Raw genomic sequence first — 27,884 nt, 5'->3', positions numbered from 1 at the left:
TCTATATAGAGTAGATATTACTCATTGACTTTTTTTATAAATGTGTTTTCCCCAGGTTTATTGCGGTATACATGACAAATAATAATTGTGTATTTTTGCAGTATGTAGTGCAATGTTTTGATGTATGTATACATTGTGAATTGATTGTCACAATCAACCTAATTAACAAATTTACCATTTCTCATAGTTACAATTTTTTCTTTTTGGTGGTCCAAAACAGGTAAGATCAACTATGTTAGCACATTTCAACTATACTGTACAGTATTTGCTTTATATTAGATCTCCAGAATTTATTCACTCCCATAACTGAACCTTTTGATGAAATCTCCCTATTTTCTCCATCTCCAGCCCTTGCAATCATCAATTCACTCTTTGCTTTTGACTTAATTTTTTTTTTAGCTTCCACATGTAAGTGAGATCATACAACATTTGCCTGCCTCATTTCACTCAGCTAAATGTCCTCCTGTTTCATTCATAGTGTTCCAAATGATAGGATGTCCTTTTTACTAAATAATAGTCCATTATCCATATTATAGTACATATATGTGTGTGTATGCACACTACACACATACACATAATGTGTTTTATCTGTTCACCCCAAAATGGACACTTTATGTTCATATCTTAGCTGGTTTGAATAATGCTGCAGTGAACATGGGGATGCATATATCTCTCTTGAAGTTACTGATTTTATTTGTTTTGGATAAATACTGAGAAGTGATATTCCTATTTTTATTTTTTTAGAATCCACCACACTGTTTTCCATAATGGTTGTACCATTTTACATTCTGACCAACAGTGTACAAGGTTCTTTTTCCACAGCCTCACCAACACTTGTTACCTGTCATGTTTTTGATAACAGCTCTTTGAGGAGGTGTGAGATGATTTGCATTATAGTTTTGATTTATATTTCTCTGATGATTAGTGATATTGAGTACCTTTTCATATATCTGTTTGCCTATTTTTATTGGAGAAAAGATTGTGTAGCTCCTTATCCCATTTTTTGAGTTACTTATTTTCAGCTATTGAGTCATTTGAGTTTGTTATATAATTTGAAATTTAATCGTTTACCAGATATATGTTTTGCAGATATTTTCTTCCATTCCATAGGATGTCGATAGTTTATTAGTTGTTTCATTTGCTGTGAGGAAACTTTTAGTTTGATGCAATCTCATTTAGCCTTTGTTGCCTGTACTTTTGGTGTTGTACAGAGCAATAAAAAAACAACAATGAGGAGTTTTGTTTCAGGTCCTACATTTAAGTTTCTTAACTATAAGCAGTTTTCTCTTCTTTGCTTTTGGTATTGTATCTAAAAAATCATTATCCAGACCAGTATTATATAGCTGAACGTTTTCTTGTTTCATGGCCTACATTTGAGTTTTCAATCCATTTTTTAAATCACCGAACAATGGATATTTAGTTTTTTCCCTTACTCTTATGCTCTGAGAATAAGGGTCCAATTTCATTCTTCTGTTTAAATATATCCAGTTTTCCTAGCAACATTTATTGAAGAGTCTATCCTTTCTATGTTGTAGGTTCTTGGGACCTTTGTTGAAGAGCTACAGAACAGCATGGTACTGGCATTAAAAGTAGACATTTGGAGAAATGAAACAAATAAAGAGCCTAGAAATAAATCTGTACATATGTGGTCAACTGATCTTAAATATGCTTTTAATTCAAAATTTAAAATATTAAGATCTATATTGTAACAACTGTTGGAAACTTTTTTTTTTACAATAAATTATATGTATAAAGTACTTGAGCCTGTTAAGAACAGTGCACATTTAAATGTGACCTAAAAAATGTTCATGTTTTGGCAGATGATGATGACATTTATCTTAATCTTGTTTGTCATACTTTGACAGTATCACCATAGTGGTCCTATTTTTATTATTTAATATTAAGTTTTAGCAACAGGCTTTCTTGGAGCTTCTAAAAAAATTTTTCTTCTTGTAGGTGAAGCTGTGACTGGAGAACTATCAAAACTCCTGGATGAAATAAAACTCTGTCAAGAAAAGGATTATTCTTTTGAAGATTTGTGCCACACAATATCAGACCACTACTTAGATAATTTGAGCAAGATTTCAGAGGAAGAACTTGGGAAAAATGGAAGCCAGAGTGTAGTAAGTAAGGGGGGAAATGAAGACAGTGTGTTTGTCTTTGCCGATTCAATGTGTACAGCACTGAGATATGTGGGATTTGGTACATAATATTATATTACCAGATTCTGCCACTATCAAATGTCATTCTCCCTGCTAGTCTCTAATGTTCACTGGCACTCTATGCTCACTCTGTGGGTAGGGAAGTTGTGCTTGGATATGTCACTTGGAGTTTGTGATGGTGTCTCCACTGTTGTGCTTTATTGTGACACATAGACTCATGGTATCTTTGGTTGTCTTTATTCACCTTTATTGGGCAAAATGGTGTAGGTTCCAAAGAAGAAAAGCTTCCTGTTACCTGTCTTCTCCATCTTCTATATGAACTCAGTCTAACTCCTCTTTAAATAAAGATAGCCGAAACAAGTACATAGTTCCTCAGTCATTTCTTAAGTCATGGTACTAGAAAGACATGGAAAACTCAACCCCTATATTTTCATAATATGTAAATCCCAGGAGAGCTTTTATTTATGAGCTCAGAATCTGAAGTATAAGTTAGAGATTCTTGTTCTTTACGGATTTTTTGCTAACAAATTAATTTGAAAAATTGTAGAGAACTAATCATTTAAAAATAATACTTATGAATCTCCTCTTGTTCTAATGGGGAACGATTTTTAGTATGTAATGGCCTTAAAGGACATATATTATGATACAGACCTTTTACTCATTTTTAGAAATTAATTGGCTACAGAAACATGATATGTTGCTGAATTGCCAGTAATAGGGTTGTCTGTGTTAAGTCTATCATTTTTGAAAACTAAAAAAATTCCAAATGTAATGACTGTCTATTTTGTGAACATTTACTTTATTTAGTTACTTAAGTGAGCTATGACACTATTTCCCTGAATAGCACTTGGTAATCTAGTTTCATGGCTAAACTTACCTCCTGAGCTTGCTTTATTTTTGTTTTCTTTCTAATTTTTGTTTTGCTGCACTGTCTTTTGTAAAGCACCACATTATTGCAATTCTAAAATTTTTTGAAGGTATAAATAATTGTATATATACTGAAGTAAATACTTATAGGCTTATGCAAAATGAAATGTTATTTTAATAAAATATTTATAGTAGTCAGACAAAATTCCATGTTTACAACATCTTAAACAGGTATATTCAATCTCCAAATTACAAATCAGTTGCATTTTAATATTTTCTTGAAAGCATATTTGTCCTATATAAACAATACATGATGTTTGGGATTTTAGAAAAATCCTAAAGATTTTTCTGAACTAGCAGCTTCTTGCCCTCTGCTTCTAAACCCAAAGTTTTTCCCAAAGTCTTAATTTTCTAGACCAATAGTTTCTGAACATTTCTTATGTTCATACATTAGTAAACAAATTTGGAGCAAAAATTCCTAATGTATTTATTTAAAAATTATATATATATATATATATTCTATCTTAATAATATATGATGTAGATTATGACACATTACATCACAAGAACTTCAAAGCAAAGGTAAAGAATCAGTATAAAATAGACGCTCTAATTTATTTTCTTTTACTCAGTGAATGTCTTGTGTATTGTGTCTGTGCACTCTTCTTAGAGACCATGGCACAGGCTTCCATCTTTAAGGAAGTGCTGGCAACAGCATTTGGTATTGACAGGGTGACATTGTTTGAGGAAAGAGGTGGCTAAATTTGTTTTACAAGCTGAAGGCTATATTGTGATATTGGTAAGAGACAAATTAAAGCTCATAATTTGAATTTAAGTTCTTGAAATATGAGCCCACATATTCCTATGCCACTTTGTTCTTTGACAAACCTTTATAATAGCTGTTTGAAACTTTTGTCACATAAAATATTAAAAGTTATACAAGACAAAAGACAGTATATATGAATAAGAGCAAGAAGTTCTGTGTATGGAACAATAGAATTTTTACAGAGGAGAAAGATGAGAGTAAGATTAGAAGGATAGATGAGGTCAGGCCATGGATGATTTTAGAATGTCAGGCTAAGAGTTTTGAATTTAATTTTTAGGAAATGAGAGAAAATCTAAAGGATTTTGGACAGCTAAAAGACATAATTGGTATTGGCTTCTCAGAAGATGAATTTGATATAAACTTGTTGAATATTCTAAAAGTGATCCAATTACAGTGATGCTTAGCTATAGCCTGTGCTTTGTGTTTATCCCTTGTTTTGTTCAATATTTGTTTCCATTTATCAAAAATGGTTTTTCCAGAATATTGCTATGAATTGTCCTCTCAAATTATGCAAAAAGCTTGTAGTGCTTTTATATCACCTATTGTGGATGGTTGTTACTATGTTTTATTTGTAGGTTTATAGTAGCAGTATTAAGTATTATTCAGGACTTCAAGGAGTTCAAAATGCCAATCCCAAGGAGCCTTCAATCACCATGTACAGGCAAAATAAACATATAAAATGAATACGTATTATAAGTTAACATTATTAGGTGCTTGCTAGACTCTGTTTTAATGCCTTTAGGACCTAAGCCACTAGTGAACAATCCTAATAATGGGATTATAGATTTAGGAAATGACACAGCTGACAAGGGACATAGTGAGAAATTAATTTCAGTCTATCTGCTTAATTTCCAGCTTTATTTCTTATGTTAAGTTACTTTATGGCCAAAGGATTTTTTTTAAAGGAGAGATCAGTGAAGATATATAGGTATTCATTGAAGCCTGCATTGATGTAAGGAGAGACTAAAATGGGACCTAGAGGAAGGAGAGATGTGCTTTACACTTGTGTTGGAATGAATGAGCGAGGTTTCCACCCTGAAGAATCAGTTTGTGCAAAACTGGAGGTGAGAATTAGTGTAGAATTGGAAGAGAATGGTATACCATGAAAGTAGAGGAAAATGAAGTTGAATAAGTAATGATAACACTTAACACTTGTGGAAGATTCAATAACCCTTGAAGATAGACAGCATTATCTCTCCCATTTAACAGATGAGAAAATGGAGACATAGAGAGCTTTGATGACTCCCAAGTTTACACACATACAAAACTAGAATCTGAACACAGGAAGTCTGGGGCTGGAACCATACTGTAATATGTAATGTAATCATATGTTATTACAGCTTGTCTATATCATCAGAGGACAAGTGCAGATCAGTAGATTGAGAAGGTAGTTTGATGTTTAAAGTTGTGGAGGAGAAAAGGTAACATTTTGGAAGATAAGGTGGCAGTTTTATGTTAGGTATTCTAAGGAGAGAGTCAAATTTTGATTCTCAGCAATGGTTTTACCTTATTAGATTTTCCTGGAAAGGCTTTAAAAGTACTGTTATCTCAGGAAACACACCAACTAAGAATAATTCTGGGTAGGGCTGAACATTATTCTTTTAAAAAATCTCCCCAGGTCATTCTAATATACACACCATTGGTCTAAGGAACCAAAAACCTACAAGGACCTTCATAAGGTAGTTCACTCCTGAAATGAGGAGTCAGAACTGAGGTCTTGATTAATTATAATAGAAAATTATGATAGAATAAATATTGTAGATCTCATAGTGTTCAACCTATTTCTTCAGTTTCCTAATGTAAGAGCTTCTGGAAGTCTCTTGAATTAGGGAGTGTCTTTAGTTGGGACTGTTGCAACAAGTTATTATAGATTGAGTAGTTTAGTGAGCAAACATTTATTTCCCAAAGGAAGGTCCAAGATCAAGGTGCCAGCAGAGCTGGTATCCTGTGAGGGCTGGTTTCATGGTTTGTAGGTAACTGTCTTTCAGTTCCTTCACATGGCAGAGAACAGAGAGAGTGCTCTGCAGTGTCTTTTTCTGTAGGCACCAATCCTGTTCACCAGGGATGTACCCTTGTTACCTAATTACCTCCCAGTACCATCAAATTGAAGGTTAGGATTTTAACTTAGGATTCAAGAGGGATACAGATATTCAATTCATACCAGATCTGTTTTCAATTTATCATCAAGAAAGATTCAAACAACAGTCTGGCAGCAGTTCTAAATTATAATTATATCTATATTATATTGGAATTTTAAATGTCGAAAAATATTTTTGTTTGTTATTTATATTTCTGGTTATACAAAGTATTTGGGTTCAGTTAAAATTTAATTTCAGGTAATATGAAGCATTCATATTTGCATCATAATATGACAAGTAATTCTAAAAGTAATTTAAAAGAAATAAAATGAAAGAAAATTTGTTTTGTAGCATTCATGTTATTTATAAATGTATTTTATATATGTGTGGCTTGAACTTTGGGAGTAACTTAGTTATTTTTAGTTCAGTGAAACTTTTATTGCCTTTTTCCCTCCAACAGAGGGCACTCTGATTCAGGAATTTAAAATATAAAAATCAGCCATCTTATATAAGAACTTTTATTTTTGAACAGGAAATCTTTGGTTTTAAAGATTAAAGTACTGGTATTAAGGTGATAGTTTGAACAATTTTACTAATATAATTGAATTAAAATCAAATTCTTAGTCCAATTAGATATCCAATTAGAGATTTCACATTTAACAGGCTAGCTCAAGTTAAAATTACATTTTATCTTTCATTCATTTTAATTCAAAACCCATTCTGTTTTAAATACTCATATGATATGCCTATGAAATCATTTTCTAACTTGAATTAGGACATTATATAATCTAGAATGTAAATTTTGAGAAAATATAAATATCTTTACATTCTTTACTAACCCATGAAATTCAGGATTTTGAAAAAATACAAAGTAATCTGAACAGATTTTCTGTTCATTTCGTTTATTTTCCCATACTTCATGTTTGATTTTTTTCTCCATGTGTATAAACAATGTGCATATTTCTTAAATGTGAACACATTGTACCACAGGAATTTTGATGATAATATAAAGAGTGTCAGAGCAGATCTAGCTATCAGGAAAACATTTTTTCGTAGATTTCAAATAGAAAAAGTGTTAATCTCTCCTTAGTGCAGGTCTCCAAGAAATAAATAGGAAGCTACAGGATGAAATGCTTCACCCCTTTTTTCCTCCTGAGGGAGAGCCCAGTCACAAACGGCATCTGCAGCTTTGTTTGAAAGGGGTTGTACTGGCAGGTTTGTATTTTATTTAGCCAGTGCATTTCTTTTCTGTTGTTTTACTTTCTTTTCTACTGTGAAATCTTTAATTATATGTCATCCTTCTGAAGGGTGAAATATTTTATATTAGTACAGGATTTCAAGAATCACCTTGAGAGATCTCTAACACAGTGCTTCTATAAACTCCTTGAGAATACTCCCTGGGGGAAGGGGCCCTGGTTTTGGAAAATATGCTTAATTTCCTGCCAAAATCATCAAATCTTAAAGGTCAGTAGCATCAAATTTTGTTGCCTAAAAACCAAATGGCATTTCTGAATCAACATTTGCTTTCAGACACATTCCAAGTCCATTTCTAGAGCTCATAATCAGTAATGCACCAGTTTCAGAATTATGAGAGGTTTTAGTGGCTATCTAATCCAATTCCCAAGAATCAGAGGACCTTGGAAAATGAATATTCTGAAACATTAATAGAGGAGTCTTCTTATACATGTGAATGTTTAAAATAATGGAGCTAAGCAGTGGTAACTATTACCTCACTAGGAATAGATATAGTAATATTCAGAAGAATATTTATGACTTTAGCAATTCATGCCTTAGAAAGTTGAACAAAATTTTTGGAAGTGGTAACTCATTACTGTCAAAGTTTAGATTCGTATGATAGATTTTCCTGGAATTAGGGAATATGTAGAACTAGGAATCTGTTGACTTGTGTTGCTATTTTAAAATCAGTATCATCAAGCACATGTATGTACTACTTACATAAAATACATACAAGAAAAAAATCCAGAATCAGAATCCTGAGACTTTTATCTGCACACTCACCTCAGTAAGAACTTTTTGTATCTGAGGTGAAGGTAGGAAGATCTTTGAGGTAAGTGACTACTAGAAGTCAGTCTTTTCAACTTCTAATGCAATTGCTTTTACCTTTCATGACACATCTTATTCTGCTTTGTTTTGTAGGTGTAAACATTTGTATATAACTTGTTACAGACTCCTTGATAGTAGGATCTGTATTTGATTGATCTCTGTAATTGAAAACTCCTTAGCATAGTGCCTGCATGTAGTGGTCTCAGTAAAAACTCATTGAATTAGTAAATGCATAAAAAGACAAACTGCATGTACAAACAACATTGTAAATAAACCATCATCAAGGGGAAATATGTTTCATTATTTGGATATGAATTCAAGGAGAGTTGTATCCTAATGAATGCAGAATCTCAGCCATCTTTTTAAAGGGAAATAACAGTTTAGCAATTAGGAGCCTAAGATTGTGACTTATATAAATGTGGCTTTACAAACTTGTTCTCCTTACTAGCAGGGTAACCTTTGGAAGTTACTTAGTATTTCTAAAACTTAGTTTTTTTCATCAGTTTAAAACATGTTTACCGTTACTTTCTGTCAGCCATAGAAAAGAGCTATTTTATTTTCTTAAAATAAAAACACAGAATTCAGTGGGACTTAATATGTAAGTCCTGAGTTTAGATTCCTAAGGAATCATTAATATAAATGTAAGATGGGGGAGATCTAATTTGGGGTAGTAGTTCATGCAAATTGTTTTGAAGTATTTAAACCGGGTACAGTGGCATGTCCTTGTAGTCCCAGCTTCTTGAGAAGCAATCCCAGGAGGACTGCTTGAGCCCAGGAATTCAATATGAGTCTGGCTGCCTCCACTTTGTGAATCAGCAGTGAGATATAGCTGCTAAGCCAATGAACACTTAACAAACTGTGATCTCTTAAAATAGTTGTAATACTACAAGGTTACATTTATTAAGTGCTAAGTTTGATGTAAGTGCTAGGCATTGTGAAATTCTGTTAAAATCATTGTTCCTTTTTTTCTCCTCAGAAATCTCAAGAGATAGGTTTTATTATTCTCAGTTTTGGAATCAGGAGTAAAATAACTTTCCCAGCACTATAGAAAAATAAAAGGTAAAGCTGAGATAATCTTATAAACTCATGATCTTCACCATTTGCTAATCCTACCTTTGCTTAATATCTTCCACATTCACTTACCCTCATCTTTTCATCATCATTCTTTCCGTTTTTGTGGTTTTAGATTCTTATTGCCTCTTACCTCAGTAATTTCAAAAGCCTCTTTTCCTGTCCACCTGCTTGTTTAGTGTTTCCTCTTCATTTGCCCCGATTTATTCTAACCACTGCTGTCAATCAATAAAGCCAAAGTGTGGTTCGGATCATATCATTCTACTCAAACTCAGTGCTGGTCTTCACTGCAAAAATTATATACTGAGGCATTCAAGGCCCCTCCAATTCTAGCTGTAGCACCAGATTCCAGCTTCATCTCCTAGTAATGTCTAGGTAAATAAAATGTTTCCATAAAATTGATTACTGTAGTTCCAAGCATGTCTATCTTTCCTTATTTCTGTATTCACAATGATTTGCCCATATTTCTTTTCCTACCATCTTTACTTATTTAAAACCATTCTCCACAATGTCTTTTCTGATTCTATTTAGGTGTAGCATTTGGACCAGGTATCATTATGCTTTATTTATACGATGGTTATGTAAATTTAATAATCTGCTTTGTATTACTTATGCATTAGTTTTCTTTTATGGCTTAGCTTATAAACTTCTTGATAATAGGGAGATGTTAATCCATATGTGTGTATACGTATGTAAGCATAGTTACTCACATACCTAATACATATTGGCGTAATAGTTCACAGGCATGATGAAGTCTGTTTGATACCTGCATTTTGGTATAGATTGATGAGAAGAGTTCTAAAATGGAATCTTTCTAATTGGTTGACTTTCACTGATTTTAGAAATAAAATGAAATACCCAGTTAAACTATATTATTGACTTCTTTTTTTTTTCTCTTCATTTTCTTTTATTTATCACAGTTCTAGAAACATTTGAGTGAAATTGGGCCTCCTTTGATAAGCAAAGGACCTGAAAATAATATTTAAAAAATGAACAGGTGGTCTTCGGTTCATCCATGATACCGGTGTGATGTTCCCTTCTCTTAATCACGTACTGTGAGGCACCCAGGTTAATGGTCTAAAAGCTAGAAGAACAAGAGTACATTTGTGGTGGAATGTATTGTCATTTGCTGATAACTAGTTGAAATACCATCATCCCCTTTTAACAGGTTTAAGGAACAGTCTTAAGGCATACACAGTGTGTAACTCTTTTCTTATTCCCTGCTATACATAGTACAGATTACATAAAGGCTGACAGATCCACACTTATATAAGCATTAAGCATTTGCAGTATTGAAAAACCTAGTTCTAATACTAGCAGTGTAGAGTTACAGAGCATATATATTTTTTTGGTACCGGAGATCGAACTCAGGACCTTGCGCTTGCGAGGCAGGCAGCAGAACCACTGAGCTAAATCTCTGACCCCTTACAGAGCATATTTTTAACACTTAGTTGCAGGTATATTAAATATGGTGTTTCATGGACTGAAGGAAAATGAGTATTTTCACCTTCGAATTTACTGATTACAAATTTGAATAGTTCTGCTCAGCATCAGTGTTCAAAAGGAAAATAAAAATCAAAACTGTTTATTGTTGCTTTTTGCCATTTAGTAGCATTTTACACGCAATTATTGACTTCTTCACAGTATAAAATCACTAGTATCTTAGGTCAAGTCATATATTTTTTATGTAATAATATATATCTGATACTAATAACAGGAAGTCTTATGTTACAAATACCATATTTGATTCTTGAAAGTATATTTATATAAAGGAAATTATGATAAGAATATAGGAAAATGTCTCATTAATTTAAAAATTTCTCAATATATTTTGAATTTCTGTTATTCTTTTTGTATTATTGAGATGGACTATTTTTTAGGCAGTTTGTTTAGTTAATTTTTTGAATTATTGGCTTAAATCAACATCATGGAGTTTCCCCCCCTAATTTTCGTGATTCTTGTGCATTATGATGTGCCCTACTGATGTATAGTATTACTATGTACTTATTCTTTTTTGTTGTTGTTGTTAAATTCTTTTATTTTGGTACATTGTAGGTATACAACACAATTGCATTTCTCATTGGGAATTGTACCTTTACATGATGCATCTTGGTTCTTATTTTTTCCCAATTCCTAGCCCTCCCTTCACCCCCTCCACCCTTCCCTATTTACAAAGACTTTATTTCCATTTTTTCCATTTCTCATCATTTTTCCTTTCCCTTCTTTCCTTTCCCCTGCCCCTCCCACTACCCCTACCCCTTTGGACCCTATTCTTAAAACATGCTTGGTATTGAAATTTCTCTCAGCATTGTAAGCATCATACTAAAGCATGCAGAGGAAATAATCATTTTAAAGTTTTCTATTTTGAATTTTGTGAAGTTATCATTTTGTAAAATCTATAAATATAATGTCAACACATTTTAGCTTTTACACTGTTTTTCCTCATCTCTTTATAATCTTTAACTTGTACTTAAGCTTCTAGTTATTATGATTTCCATGATAATATTTTCTGTTCTGTAGATAATTGTAGTATTTTTTTAAAGTTTAGCGATAATTCAATTTTCGTCTAACCTCATTTTCTGGATAAAGATGAAGTGGTTTTTTTTTGGTACCGGGGATCAAACTCAGGTCTTTGCGCTTGCGCAGCAGGCGTCGAAACCACTGAGCTAAATCCCCGGCCCAATGAAGTTAAGTTTTGAACCACTTTTTTGCTACTTTTCACATTTACCTTGTTCATTTGCCATAGTGCATTTAACATAATTCTATTACAAGATGCACGTTTGGGAATTTTAATTCTGTTTTGGAATGAAGGCCTTGGACAGCTTGTCATTATAAAAGGATCCTAATTTGCTGCCTACTGCCAAAAAAAATTAGGCAAGAGCCTGAGCTTAAAGAGACATGTCAGTGGTGATAATCACTTATCTCTGTGCCTTGGGACATGTTCTTTACTTGAAGAGAAATTAATTCTAACAGAATAGTGAATTTGTAACCCTGAAAAAACTGCTCAGATTGCTCATACTTCTAACATTTTATCATGAGGCAATTTGGTCTGTGACTAAAGAATATTGGAATTCATTCAGCTTCTAACAGCTGAAGAATTGGGATTCTGTGTGATAGAATCAAAGTCAATAACAGTAAATGGAAAAGATGCTGTGTGGTCTGTTTCAATCTCAGGCTTAGATTTTTAAAAATTACTGTTATTTTCACTTTGCTTTGCCAGAATTCTTATCTCTATGACCCTCTATGATTTTAAAAGCACAGAAGTTTTGATATTTTACATTTTCACAACAGTTTCATTTAGATGAGAGCTGCCAGTCAGTCTGTGCTATCAAATAATTAGTAGTGAGAAGCAAAGTCTTCATTTATAGAAAGAATGAGTAGTCAAGAAAATGAATTTAGTAGGAAGTGAAAGTCTGGAAAATGAAAAAGGAAAATGAACCTGTGAAAAGTGGAGATTGCCTATTCCTGGAATAAATGCAACAAGAATTGATGTTTTATCTTTTTCAATAATTCATTCTTTCTTGGTGAAATAAATATATTCCAATATTGAAAAAAGATTTCCATTTTGCCACTTTTGCATAGGTGGATGCCACTTTTCTAAAGATAAAATATCTTTATTGTAGTAGTATTACCATCCTCACTAAGCTACTAAGTCCCTTCATTAAAGAATTATTCTAATTTTTCAATAATAATAACCTATATTTATAACTTAGAGTTGCATTATTATATAGAGAACAGCAATTTGCATTCAAATAGACTTGTGTTTGAATTTCTATCCTCCTTAGGTGAAGACTTCCCTGATCTTTAAATTTCTTATCTGAAAAATGGTATAATATTAATAATAGTGGCATATTAGTAGTAGTAGTAATACTGTGGATTGTGGTAAAGATATAGGTAAAAAACTAAGATTACTTAACATGCTGTCCACCACAGATTAAACATTAAGCTAGTGGTGGTTTATTGTTTATATTTTCTTTGGTTCAATCATTTACATATATTTTTCTGGGTGTTACCAAAAGTTTACTTCATAATTATTTCACATTTTATCTTAGTTTCTCATTGTTTCCTATTAAAGGATACTTTACTACCTGTTCATTCTCCCACTCTGGCAATATTTTTAAAAAATCTTTTTTACCTCAGCATTCTAAATTAGAGTACCTGAAAGAGAATTATTTTTAACTAACTCAACTAGGTAGTTTTATGCCATAAGTAGTTTCATGCACATTGCACTAGAACATTTTTAAAATGCATATTTCATAAATAGGTACTGGACCCACTTTCTTGGTCTTCTTTTTCTCCTTCTAGGGATGTGAGTTTGATTGATCATCAGGCAAAATAGCTTACCCTTTATTAATTCATTTATACCTGAAATAAACCACAAATGGTGTTAAAGTTCCAAAGAAGTTCAAGGTAATATTCAAAATAATGTGTTATCACCATTATTATGCTTTTATTGGCATTTCTTTAAACATAGATTACACTTACCACTACTTGCTATGCACTTATTTCTTAAAGTTCTGGCTCTCCCTTATAATGAACTCTACCTCTTCTCCCTACCTGTTCTTCCCGCTCTTTACCCACTTAAATAAAACTATAGGAATGAAATTGTGAGTCCAGGTACGATGTTTTAATTTTTACTTCCTATTCAGGTCTGTTATTCCTAGAATAGAGTAAGTGCTTTAAAATTAATGAATGATCCATTCAGCTACTTTTAAAATTTGATATTGCTATATTTCTTCTCATTCTGTTTTTATTTAATAAGAATTTGTTCTGTCCTCTCATAGATATGACCCGCAAGGTCTTGGGCAACATATATTAAGGTTATTTGACATCCATATTGCTTTGTGTGTGTGTGTGTGTGTGTGTGTGTGTGTGTGATTGAACCAAGAGCCTCACACATTGTTAAACATGTTCTCTGTAATTGAACTACATTCCTGGCCCAAGCATAATCTTAAAAGACTGTATTGCCTCCTTAGCCTCTTTCATGGGAGTTAGGAAAAGTGCCAGGATACAACCCAGGAAAAGAGATTTCACAGAGATCAGATATGTTTTGTGATTATAATAATTTATTTTGTGTCTTTCTATTGGTGTCACCCCCCCCCCCCACAGTGGGGTGGGATGGTGGATATGTGTGTGTGTGTGTGTGTGTATCTCCATATAAGTGTGTGCGTGTGTGTATCCATATGTATAAATAGCATACAACATAGTGTGTGTGACTTTTTCTGGTCTTGAGAATCCAGCTATGAACACTGAAGAATATGACCTTCTTTAGATACAGCAATGTCACAATGCAAACATAGTAAAAATTCTGTATTCAGAGATTAAATATGAGGAGGCATACTTCATTTTTTTTCTGATCTATATGGTCACAGGCCTGGGAGCATAGTTATTTAATGGAGATATTCTGACTCATATGTGGAAATGAGGTAGCTACTGAAAATGGAGTATGGTTGTTTATCTATGAAGGCCTCTTTGAGGACTAATATATAAACTTTTTGAAGGAGAATGTATTGGTCAGTTTTCTATAACTGTGACAAAATATCTCTAAAAATCAATTTTTAAGGAGGAAGGGCTTTTTTGATTCACAGTTTTGGAGGATGCAGACTATGGTCAACTGGCCCCATTGCCTTTGGGCATGTAGATCATAGAGGAACATGTGACAGAGAAGCATGGTGGCTGAGAGGGAATGAGAGAGACAGGAAGGGGCCAAGGCCTCACTATTCCCTTCAAGGGCGTGTCCCAGTGACCTAACATCCTCTCAGTAGGTCTCACCTCCTAAAGTTTTCACCACCTCCAAATAAAGCCACAAGCTGGGGAAACAGGCCTTTTAACACATGGGCCCTTGGGGGACATCCCAGATCCAAACTAAAGCATTTAGTCAGGAAAAGACATTTTGGAATACAGGGTTTTGTAGGTCATGGAAATTGGTATATTTTTCTCTTTGAACCAAATATTTTGAAGTAGGGAAGTAATAGGATTTATGGGAACAAAGTGAAAATGTTTCCCCCTCCTCTAAATCCATTGTTAATATTATTTTTATATCATATATCTGAATGATATGTAATTAATAATGTGATCTATAGTTATTATTACATGTCTATTGTGTGGTAGGCCGAGATACGTATGATAATTGACAACACTGATATGGTCCCCACTATTACTGAACTTCTAGTGCACCAGTGAATATGAACAAGGCCATAGGCAAACATGAAATAGTATAGTAAGAAACGTGGCATGGAATACATATAGCATTATTAGACACTTGAGGAAAGTACTGAATTTATATGTAAGTGATCAGGGAAACTTTCCAAATTTCTTTTTTTTGTGAGCCTCTTCAGGCAATCCCTCTTCTTATCATTTGTTTCTTTAGCTGATCCTTATCACTTTTCCTTGGGTTTCAGTTCTTTATTGAGGATTCTTTTCTCTATAGAAAACTCCTGAGTCCAGGTAGCATGTCAGTGTTATTTATTTTCAAATCTACAACTCAGTCTTCAACTTGTCACTACTTTCTAGCTGTATATTTCACTTCTCTGCCAGACCCTTTTACCCAAACTTTTCACTACCATTTGACATCCAGCTTGTCAAAATGTAAATTAATAACCTTCTCACTCAAATCTATGTCTGTTCCCATTTTCTGTTTTTCTTTCAGTTATAGAAGTCATTTAATTCTTCCTAGACAAAACTTTTCCTATTATGTTCCCTTTTCTTTTCATTCTCTTGGTCTGAGAGTTCCTCTTTGTTTAGTCTCACTAGGCCCACTTGAATGTAAATCACCTTCTAAGAACTGATTACTTTCTTTGCTCATATATACAATAAAACTTTTGAGGAATTTTCTCCCCTTACTGTTTCCAAAGTTTCTCCTCCATTTTCCAGTTCATTTAGACAGTGTTTTTCACTAGACCACAGAATTTCCCTTGTCATGTTCTCCTGTGGTTTCCATTGCACTAATTGCAACAGTCATATCTTAATCCTTATCCTACTTGATTTTGGGGGAGCATTTTACAGCTGATCATGCTGTCTTCTTTTACACACACATTTTCTTCACTTGCTGTTAATGATTTACATGTAAAATGGCCCCCTTCATGAATTTGAAGGTAATTGGATTATGGGTGTTTTATAGCTAACTGGCTGTTAGCTGCATGAAGTAGGTCTCGGTGGGTATGACATGCATGGAAGGGTATATCTTCCTTCCCAGCTCCTCCCTTGGCACTTTCTGTTTCCTGTTTGCCATGCTGTGAGCAGCTCTCCTCTGCTGTGCACCTCCTCCATGCCACCCTGCTTTGGAGTCAGTCAACTGTGGATTGAGATTTACAAACTGTGAGCCAAAATAACCTCTCTTTCTTTAAGTTGCAGGTGTCAGGTAGTTTTTCCAGATGACAAGGAAAGTGACTCAATTTTGGTACCTGAGAACTGGGGTCATTGCTGTGAGGCTTCCTGCCGAGGTGGTTCAGAAGCCTTTGGAACTGGCTTGTGGGAAGAGTCTAGAAAGTCTTGGAGATGTTGGCTGGAAAAGCAGCCTTAGGCTGGTGTAAGCCAGCTTGATGGGAGATTCTGTTTGGAGCACAGAAGACCAGAAAGCTGATAAAATTGCAGATGGTAAAGACCAAGGTCAGGAAGTTATAGTTGGGAACAAGGACTCCATTGGCAGTTGGATTCCAGGCCATGTGCGTTATGCAGAAAATTTGTCTATATTTTGCTCAAATTCTGAGACTTTGCCAGAGATTGAGTTTAAGGGTGGCATACTAATTAATTTGGTAGAGGAAATTTAAAGGCAGGCCAATGTTCAGTCTGTATCATGGATATTGCATGTTGGTTTTAGCCAGGTTTATTCTGAAAATCAAAAGCAAACAGCATGGCTGAGTGATTTTTTTAAAAAAAGTTTTGAATTTCAACAAGAAGGAAGTTTCTGTAAAGTTGGGACCCACAAAGATGGAGCAGAGCAGAGCTTGGTTGCTGGAAACATTAGCATTAAAAAGAAGCTAGGTACTTTACCTTAGGACAGTAGGAAGGATGCCTTGAGGGCATCTGGAGAAATAGCAAGAACCCACCCTTTGCAGGTACAGAGGTGAAAGACACTGCTTTGAGAATGAGCCCCAAGGCTTTCTGCTGGAGGGCTTCCTAGGGAATTGCTTCCTTGGGATTCAGGTCCACTGCTTTAACCCTTCAGGCTCTTGGTGGCCTCAGCAGCCTTGAGGCAAAGGGGCCCATCTACTACTTGAGTTAGCAGCAGACTTGGGCATCATCCACCTGGTGTTAGTTTTATGGGTATGCAAAATGAAAGAGTTACAGGATCCTGGAGGCTTCCACCTAGGCTTCCAAAAAAGACCTGGGAGGCCAAGCAGTGTGCTGTTGAGAAGGCAGTGTGCAAAGGTGTGAGACTGGAATGGAAAGTGCAGTGAAGACTCCAAGCAGTTCAGAGAAGCCAGGAACATGGAACATCTGAGAAAAACCAGAAGGGAATAAGCAAAACCAGCCCCAGAAAGAAGCCATGAGGTGTAGTTACCAGCAGTGCTTTAGAGGTGGGGCCACCCAAGCTGCTTGGAGTTCACATCTCCCCACAGCTTGCTGTGGGTGCTGGACACAGAACTACAAGATTTGATGTTTATCCTGCTGGATTTCAGTATTGCTTTGGTCCAATGGGTTACTATCCCGTTTTTCCCTTTTGGAATAGGAATGTTTATCCTGTGCCATTGTACATCAGCAATATTAAAGTTTCTTTTTAATTTTTACAGAGACTCACAGCTAAGAGTTTGCTTTGAGTCTCAAAGGAGACTTCAGACTTGGACTTTTGAGTGAACTATTAAAACTTCAGTGACTCTTAGAGATGGACTAAATGCATTTTGCTTAAAGAGATGCCCAGGAGTCTTTTGGAAGCAAGGGGTGGAATGTTATGGTATAGATCAGATCTAAAATGTCCCCCAAAGCCTCATGTGTTTGGAAGGTGATTGGAATATGGGGGCATTTTATCTGACTTGCTGTTAGGGGGTGGGGTCCAGTTGGAAAGCGTGGGTCACTGTGGGTGTGACCTAGGGGGTGCATCTCTTTTCCCAGCTTCTTCCTTCACTCTCTCCGCTTTCTGTCTGCCATGCTTTTTTGCCATGCTGTCCTGACTTTGAGCCAGCCAGCTAAGGACTGAAATTTGAGCCAAAATAAGCCTCTCCTCCAGTAAGTTGTTGATGTCAAGTATTCTGTCTCAGCATCAAGCAAAGTAATTTACTTTCCTGGCTTTCTTTCTATTTTACTGTCCCTACTGCTCTCAGTTTCCTTTCTGTTCCTCTTCGTATCCCTGGCTGCTTAATACTAAGACGCAATAGCACAGCCCCTCGACTTCTTTATATTGACTTGCTTCACCCGTCATACTGAACAGTCCCACAGCTTTAATACCTACTATGTACTAACACCCCCCACATTTATGTAGAGAGCTTGGATGCTGTTTTGAACTCCAACTCTTTTTAAAAAATTAATTTTATTGGTACATTTTTGACATACATAATGATCATATTCATTATAGGGTATTTGTGCCTATTACATAATATATCTTAATTTTTTTCCCATTCTCTCTTCCCTTCAATCATTCTTCCCCTCCCCATTTACAAAACTTTGTTTCTATTGTTTTCTTTCCATTTCTTTTTATTTTTTTATCGCTATTTTTTTTCTTTCCTTCCTCCTCCCCCTCCCTGTTCCCGTTCTCATTTGATCATTTTCTTCTTACTTTCCAATATCTATCCTCCATTTTGTCCTTATTTACTCTTTGGGTTTTTCACACAAGAGAAACAATGTGATATTTAAATGTGTGTCTGATTTATTTTTCTTAAAATTATGTTGTCCAGGTGCATCAATTTACATAAAAATGTCTCAAATTTATCCTGTTTGATGGCAGAGTAGTACTCCCTTGTATATAAAAACCTCATGATGAGCATATGGGCTGTTTCCAAGATTTAGCTGCTGTAAACATGGATGTGCATATATCACTGTGGTATGATGCTATTAACTCTTTCAGGAAGATACCTAGACGGGAACTTCATTTCTTATATTTAATTTTCTATTTGAGATCTCTGCAAAGATGTCTAATATCCTTTTTGAACTTATTGGAGATAAAAATGAACTTTTGTGTTTCCCCCTCAAACCTGCCAGGCCCTAAGTATTCCCATTTTAGTAAATGGCACCGTTACAGTTCCAAACTCTACTCTCCAAAAAACTTGAAATTTCCCTTTACTTTTTCTTTTCTCATGTTCAATAAACTGTTGGTCCTTACATTGGACCACCAGCTCTTTCAAAATTTGTCCACAATTCAAACATTTCCTACCAGCTCCACAGTGGCCATCCCGGGCCAAACCAGTATCATCCCTTGCCTGAATTACTTGAGGGGAACCTCCAGGCTGGTGTTTCTGTTACCACCATTGCTCCATGTTGTGTATTCTGTTTTTGTACGGGGGATCGAACTAACAACCTTGGGCTTGTGAGCCAGGCATGGTGCCACTGAGCTAAATCCCTGGCCCTATGTAGTGTATTCTTAAAAGAGATGCAGAGAGATCCTCTTAAAGGTAAGGTAAATTGTGTCACTTTTCTTTTCTTTTTTATTATTATTATTTTTATTTTTTTTGTATTAAATTCTTTTATTGGTACATTGTAGGTATACAACACAATTACATTTCTCATTGGGAATTGTACCTTTATATAATGCATCTTGGTTCTTATTTTTACCCGATTCCTAGCCCTCCCTTCACACCCTCCACCCTTCCCTATTTACAAAGACTTTATTTCCATTTTTTCTATTTCTCATCATGTTTTCTTTTCCCTTCTTTCCTTTCCCCTGTGCCTCCCACTACCCCTACCCCTTTGGACCTTTTCTTCCTATTTTACATTATCGATTATTCATTCTAATCATTGGTACATTTTAGGTATACAATATAATGACATTCATCATTGGAAATTTGCACCTTTACATAGTCTCTCTTGGTTCTTGTTTTTCAACTTTGCTCAGCCCTCCCTTCAACCCCTCCAGCCCTCCCTGTTTACAAAGATTTTGTTCCTATTTTTCCATTTTCTCATATTAATCCCATTCCCTTCTATCCTTTCCCCTAGCCCACCCACTTCCTTCCCCTTTGTCCCTTTTCTTCCTATTTCACATTACCTATTATACCTTTTAGTCCTTATTTACACTTTCAGTTTCTCACACCAGAGAAACTATTCGGTATTTACACATGTGTTTCCTATTTATTTCACTTAAGAGTATCGCCTCAATGTGCATCCACTTAGCTGTAAATGTCTCTAATTTCTCATTTTTTATGGCTGAGTAGGACTCCATTTTATAAAAAACCCACATTTTCTTTATCCAGTCTCCAGTTGATGGGCATTTGGGCTGTTTCCGAGTTTTAGCTATTACAAACTGCGCTGCTATGAACATGGGTGCACATATATCACTGTGGTATGATTCTTTTAATTCTTTGGGGAAGATCCCCAGCAGTGGAATAGCAGGGTCAAATGGGACTTCCAGTCCTAGTTCTCCATACTGATTTCCACAGTGGTTGCACCAGTCTACACTCCCACCAGCAGTGGAGCAGGGTTCCTCTTTCCCCACAGCCCCGGCAGCATTGGTTATTGGTTGATTTCATGATAGCAGCCATTCTTTCTGGAGTGAAGTGGAATCTCAGTGTTGTTTTCATTTGCATCTCTTGAATGACCAGTGACGTTGAACATTTTTTCATGTATTTATTTGCTGTTTCTACTTCTTTGTGTGAGAAATGTCTGTTCATTTCAGATGCCCATTTTTGGATTGGGTATTTAAATTTGGGAGGTCTGATCTTTTTAAGTTCTTTATAGATTCAAGATAGTAGACCTTTGTCTGAGGAAGAGCATGTGAAGACTTTTTCCCACATTGTTGGTTGTCTCTTCACGCTGCTGATGGTTTCTCTTGCTGTGCAGAAGCTTTTTAATAAGAAGAGATCCCATTTGTTGATTGTTTGTGCTAGTTCATGGGCAACTGAGGTTTTGTTCATAAAATCTTTTCCTACACCCATGTCTTCAAGGGATTCTACCTAACCTCTGTTCCAACTGGTTCAGAGTTTCTATTTTAATATTTAGATCTTTAATCCATTTTGATTTTAGTTTAGTGCATGGTGAGAGATATAGGTCTAGTTTTAATCTTTGGCAAGTTGAAGCCCAATTTTTCCAGCACCATTTATTAAAGAGGCTATCTTTCCTCCAGTGAGGGTGTTTGACTCCTTTGTCGAAGATGAGATGGCTGAGTGTGTCTGGCATTGTTTCTGCATCTTCTAATCTGTTCCACTGGTCCTCAAGTCTGTTTCTTTGCCAGTACCATGCTGTTTTTATCACAGTAGCTTTGTAGTAGAGTTGCAGGTTGGGGATTGTGATACCCCCTGCCATGTCTCTGTTACCTAGAATTGCTTTTGCTATTCTGGGTGTCTTCTTATTCCAAATGAATTTTTGGATTGTTTTCTCTAGGTCTATGAAGCATGCTGCTGGGATCTCAATTGGAATTGCATTAAATCTTTATAGCAGTTTTGGAAGTATGGCCATTTTCACTATATTAATCCTTCCTACCCAGGAGCAGGGGATGTCTGTCCATTTTCTGATATCATCTTTAATCTCTCTTTTCAGAGTGCCATAGTTTTCAGGGAAGAGATCTTTGATTTCTTTCGTTAGGATGATTCCTAGGTATTTCAGTTTTTTTGATGCTCTTGTGAAAGGAATTATTTGCGCTGTTTCTCTCTCAGTGAGTTTGTCATTTGTGTAGAGGAAAGCTACTGATTTTTGTGTGTTGACCTTGTAACCAGCTACTTGACTGAATTTGGTTATTAAGTCTAGAAGACTTTTGGTGGAGTTCTTGGGGTCTTCTATATAGAGTATCATGTCATCTGCAAATAATGACAATTTGACTGCTTCATTTCCTATCTTTATTCCTTTTATTTCTTTCTCTTGTTTAATTGCCGTGGCTAATGTTTCCAGAACTATATTGAACAAGAGTGGTGATAGTGGACATCCTTGTCTTGTTCCTGATTTTAGTGTGAAGGATTTCAGTTTTTGACCATTTAGTATGACATTGGCTGTTGGTTTTTCATAGATGGCTTCTATCAGTTTGAGGTAGAGACCATCTATTCCAATTTTTTGTAGGGTTTTTATCATAAATGCATGTTGGATTTTGTCAAATGCTTTTTCTGTGTCTATGGAGATAATCATACGGTTTTTGTCCTTGGCTCTATTGATATAGTGTATTACATTAATTGATTTTCGTGTATTGAACCATCCCTGCATCCCTGGGATGAATCCCACTTGATCAGGGTGTATGATCTTCTTGATGATCTTCTGCATTGTGTTTGCCCTTATCTTATTCAGGATTTTTGCATCTATGTTCATTAGTGAGATTGGCCTACAGTTCTCTTTTTCAGTTGGGTCTTTCTCTGCTTTGGGGATCAAGGTGATGCTTGCTTCCAGGAATGAAGTGGGAGTATTGCTTCCCTTTCAATTTCATTGAAGAGTTTAAACAGTAGCGGCAGCAGTTCCTCTCTAAATGTCTTGTAGAATTCAGCAGTGAAGCCATCAGGGCCCAGGCTTTTCTTAGGTGATAAGTTTTTAATTACATTTTCAATTTCATTGGTTGATATTGGGTTGTTCAGAATTTTTAGGTCTTCTTCATTCAACTTTGGTAATTCATATGTATCTAGGAATCTGTCCATTTCTTCTGTGTTGTCCATCTTATTGGCGTATAGGTTCTGGAAGTAGGTATTGATGATCCTCTGGATTTCTGCTGGGTCTATTGTAGTTTCACCCTTTTCATTCCTAATTGCATGGATTTGGGCCTTTTCTTTCCTTTTTCTGACAAGGTTGACTAAAGGTTTATCAATTTTGTTGATTCTTTCAAAGAACCAACTCTTGGGTTCATTGATTTTTTGTATCGTTCTCTTAGTCTCCATTGCATTGATTTCTCCTCTGATCTTTATAATTTCTTCCCTTGTATGAGCTTTGGGGTTGTCTTGCTCTTCTTTTTCTAGAAGCTTGAGGTTCAGCATCAGGTTGTTTAATTGGGCTCGTTCTGTTTTCCTAATATGCATATTCACTGCTATGAATTTCCCTGGTAAGACTGCTTTCATTGTGTCCCATAGATTCTGATATGTTGTATTGTCATTGTCATTTAATTGAAGGAACTGTCTGATTTCTTCTTGAATTTCCTCTGTGACCCATTGGTTATTCAGAAGTGTGTTGTTCAATTTCCACGTGTTTATGAAATTTTTCGAGTTTCTTTTGTTATGGATCTCCAATTTCATTGCACTATGGTCTGATAATATACAGGGGATAACTTCAGTTCCTTTGCACTTACTTAAACATGTTCTATGTGTGAGTATGTGGTCTATTTTGGAAAATGACCCATGTGCAGCTGAGAAGAATGTGTATTCTGATTTTGTGTGGTGGAAGACTCTGTAAACATCTGTTAAGTTCATTTGTTCAAGAGTTCGATTGAGTTCTAGTATTTCATTACTTATTTTTAGTCTAGTTGACCTATCTATTTGTGACAGTGGGGTGTTGAGGTTCCCCACTACAATTGTATTAGTGCATTTATGGCTTTTCATGTCCTTTAGTATTTGTTTTATATAGTTGGTTGCACTAGTGTTTGGTGCATAGATATTTATGATTGTCATCTCTTCCTCCCGGATTCTTCCCTTTACAAGGATGTAGTGTCCTTCTTCATCTCTCTTAATTAGTGTTGGTTTGAAATCTACTTGATCTTCCAAGAGGATAGCTACTCCTGCTTTTTTTTGGGTTCCTGTCACATGGAGTATTGTTTTCCACCCTTTAACTTTCAGTCTATGAGTTTCCTTTTGAATGAAGTGTGTTTCTTTTATGCAGCACATTGTTGGATTTTGCTTCTTGTCCCATTCTGCCAGTCTATTTCTTTTGATTGGTGAATTGAGACCATTAACGTTGATGGTTATAACTGAAACGTATTGACTTGTCATTGCCATGACTTTTTCTTTTTGTTGGGTTCTCCCCCTTTACATTTAATTTCTTGTCATGCCAGATGGGTTCATTCTGCTTTGCTTCCTGGGGTTGTGATCCTCAATGTCTGTTCCTAGGCTATTGTGTAAAATTCTTTGGAGTGCTGGTTTGGTATTCACAAAGTTCCTAAGGTGCTCTTTGTCATGAAAGTATCTTATTTCTCCATCCATTTTGAAAGATTGTTTTTCAGGGTACATCAATCTGGGTTGGAGGCTGTTTTCTTTTAGGGCTTGGAATATGTCACTCCAAGCTCTTCTTGCCTTGATGGTTTGTGTTGAGAAGTCTGCTGTGATTGTGACGGGCTTTCCTTTGTATGTGATTTGTTTCTTTTCTCTGACTGCTTGTAGAACTTTGTTCTTCTGTTGAGTTTCTGGCATCTTAACAATTATATGCCTATGTGTAGTTTTTTTTGATCAAGGCTATTTGGAGTCCTATATGCCTCACTTATCTGTATGTCAAGCTCTTTTCCCCTCCTTGGGAAGTTTTCTGCCATTAGTTCTGTGAAGAGATTTTTTTATGTCATCTGCACTCTCTCCTGTTTCTTCATTGACTCCAATCAGTCTTATGTTATTCTTCTTTGCATCATCTCGCAGCTGCTGGATTGATTTCTCATGTTCCCTTATAATTTTGGAGCAATTTTTCTTTTCCTGGTCACTAATTGCAGTCTTATCTTCTATATCTGAAATTCTGTCCTCACATTGGCTCATTCTGGTGTGTAGGCTTTCAGTGGAGTTTTTCATGTCCTGGAAATCTATTTGCATCTGTTTATGGATTCCATTTGTTTCCTGTGTTGGGATTCCATCATGTTCCTCAGCTCCTCTCTAGATTTATTAATCATGTCTTGCACTAAGGGCACAATTTCTCCTGTTATCTGAGAAATTATTTCTGATTTCATTTTTACCAGATCCCCTTTTGTTGCCAGTTCAGTGGGTCCAGGTGGTTGAGTATCAGAGGGTTCCATCTCATTTCCCTTTGGGGTTGCTGTAGGTGATCTAGATGTCTGGTTTTGAGACTTATTTATGTTTTTTCTCATTTCGACTGGGGTGGGGGGCTGTTAGCGCCTGCACGGATTACCTCCTCTGAGCTGGGCTAGGTGGGACGGGCTGGGAGCAGCGGTAGGGATGGTGACCCCAAAGCCCTTTCCTGTGGGCTGGGAGCAGCCGGAGGGATGGTGGCCGGGAAACCCCTTCCTCTGGGCCAGGAGCAGCGGGACAGAAGGTGGCCCAAAAGCCCTTTCCTCTGGGCTGGGAGCAGCGGGAGGGATGGTGACCGGGAAGCCCCTTCCTCTGGACCAGGAGCAGTGGGACGACGGCTCAGAAGCCCCTACCTCTGGGCCGGGAACAGTGGGACTCAGTACCTTGGTCTGGTGGTCTGGTGTCCTCTGCGCCTTGGTAATGTGGAATCAGGTGGCTGCCTGTCTGCAGTGGGGTGATTCGGTGTCTTCCGCGTGACTCAGGACCTCGGTAGGGCGTGCACAGACCTGCCTGTCTGCAGGGGGCTGATTCGCCGTGTGTTCCTCGTGAATGAGGACCTCAGCAGGGGGTGGGCAGACCTGCCTGTCTGCAGCGGGGTGATTCGGTGTCTTCTGCCTATGGTGTCACTTTTCTACTCAAAATCCTCCTGTGGTTTCCAGTCTTGTCCTGAGGCAAAAATAAGTCCTTACAGCAGCTCATAGGCCTTGCGTAACCTGATACCTACCCTTTCCTGTCACACCTTGTTTTCCCTGTCCTGTTCCCACCCATACTGTCCCAGCCACACATGGATCATTGCTGTTCCTCTAAAACACGAGGTACTTTACTACTTCAGCACTTATATTTGCTGTTTTTTGTAGCTGGGGCTCTTTCCTCAGTTTTCCTTAGGGCTTATTCCCTCAGGTTTTCATCAGATGTCAGCTTCTCAGAATAGCCTTACCTGACCACGCTGTTCAGATTCTTATCTCCTTCTATGTTTTTTTCCCCCATATCCTATTTCATCATTTAGCACACCATATATTTTACTTATTGTGCTTGTTGTTGGGCTCCCTTGCTTAGAATATAGACTTCACTGAGATTTTTGTTGTTGTTGTTACTCTTGTTACTCTTGTTCACTGCTGCCACTCAGATGCTTAAAATGATGTCTGGTACATAATGGACATTTAGTCAATATTTACTGAATAAAAGAAAAAATAACTGTAGGCCACTGATACTCTAAATTTGGATAATATAGTTTAAGGGCTGGTCTTCTGGTGGTAGTTTTAAAAAGCATATATTTTAGAGTCATACAAATCAGGATTTGTTTATTGGCAGTGCTTACTAGCTATATGGCCATGTTACGTTATTACTTTTTCTGGACTGCAGTGTTATCTTCTGTAAAAGGAGCATAGTTCCACCATCCTTAGAGAGTTGTCATGAAGACTAAGATAGTTATGCATCACATAACAGTGTTTCAGGAAGTAACAGACTGCATATGCAATGATGGTCCCATAAGATCACATATATGTCCTAGTTTTAGTCATCTTGGTTTGTATAAGTACATGCTATGGTGTTTACACGACAAAATCATCTAAGGATGCATTTCTCAGAAGTTATTCCTGTTGTTAAGCAGTATATGACTACATGTGAAAGTGTGATAAAGTATTTAGCAGTGTGTTTACACATGGAAGATGCTAACCTAGTATTGGTCTTTTCTTTGTAGTTCATTTTTTTCATTCTGTCCTATACCTACATTATTCTTCCAGATGAACCCTCTTGAAAGAGCGTTTGCCTCCCTGACATTATGATAAAAAATAGATGAGATCTCCTTTTAGAGGCCACATCCATTTTCTTAGGTTTAGAGAATGTCAAGGTCTTCCTATTCTGTTTCTGCCCTTCCTTATCTAATGATTTTTTTTTCCTATTCTCCCTCCTCACACCAGTATACCTCATTCTTTTATCATTTGCCTAAATATATCACAGGGAGTTCTTTCTTTGCTCATTCTATTTCATTCTCCCATCTTTTCTGTTTGTTTAAATCCTGTAAAGGTGTACTTTAAGTCTTTATATAGTAGCCTCCTTACTCCACCTCAGACCAATTTTATTTCTTCGAACAGATGTAGAATCTCAGAAGACAACTGAGAACTAATAGAAAATGTAGTAGAAATTTCAGAACTGAAAAATACATAACCTCATATGAAAAAATACAAAAAATTCTCAAACATTGAACTTCAATTAAATTTATGATCTGTATGCTGTACTATCACCCATTTTAACAACAAATCATCCTTTGCTTGAGAGTGTATTACTTGTGAAATAGGATAAGTTAAACTCTTTTGCTACAGAATCTGATAAAGTTTAAAATTAAGGATAATATGACATATTTTACTCATTACATAATTATTGTATTTTGTAGCAATGAAGTGTAAATAATAAGGCATTCATACAATATTTGGTGTAGTCCCTTGCAAATAGTAAGTACTCAATAAGTATTCTTGTATGGATGAAATGAACACATTTTAGTCATATCTTTAGTAACATTGAGTAGCATTTTATTATTACTCTGCTTTTAGTTACTGGACCAAATACTCAATGCAGTTTAAAGAAGGAAGTGTTTATTTTTGCTATGGTTTGAGAGGTTTCAGTGTATGATTGGCTGGCTTCAGGAAGAAACATCATGGTGGAAGAACACAGTGGAGCAAGGCTGTTCATCTGATGGTGGCTGGAAAGTGGAGCCTGAGGGAAGAGTGCCTATGAGATTTATACCTTCCAAAACATGCCCCAGTGACCCGCTTACAGCTGGGTCCCACCTACTAGCAGCACATCCCACTGTGAATGTCAGTGATTAACCC

At 36.1% G+C, this 27,884-nt stretch overlaps 1 protein-coding gene across 23 annotated transcripts in view; it reads left to right on the top strand.

Moving 5' to 3' along the window:
• Anks1b (ankyrin repeat and sterile alpha motif domain containing 1B) overlaps positions 1-27,884 on the top strand; it is a 1,083,815-nt gene that overhangs the window by 190,245 nt on the left and 865,686 nt on the right. For all 23 annotated transcript variants that reach the window (XM_087192834.1, XM_087192832.1, XM_087192833.1 and 20 more), the window contains one exon: positions 1,957-2,123. In XM_087192834.1, coding sequence (XP_087048960.1) covers positions 1,957-2,123 — 167 coding nt within the window. The remainder of the gene's footprint in view (positions 1-1,956; positions 2,124-27,884) is intronic.

The sequence above is a fragment of the Heterocephalus glaber genome, unplaced genomic scaffold (assembly GCF_053883595.1).
Source record: "Heterocephalus glaber isolate CG9 unplaced genomic scaffold, H.glaber_assembly_v1.0 deba00001572, whole genome shotgun sequence".
Taxonomy (NCBI): Eukaryota; Metazoa; Chordata; class Mammalia; order Rodentia; family Bathyergidae; genus Heterocephalus; species Heterocephalus glaber.
The sequence above is the reverse complement of the archived record's forward strand: the minus strand, read 5'-3'. Positions and strand labels throughout refer to the sequence as shown.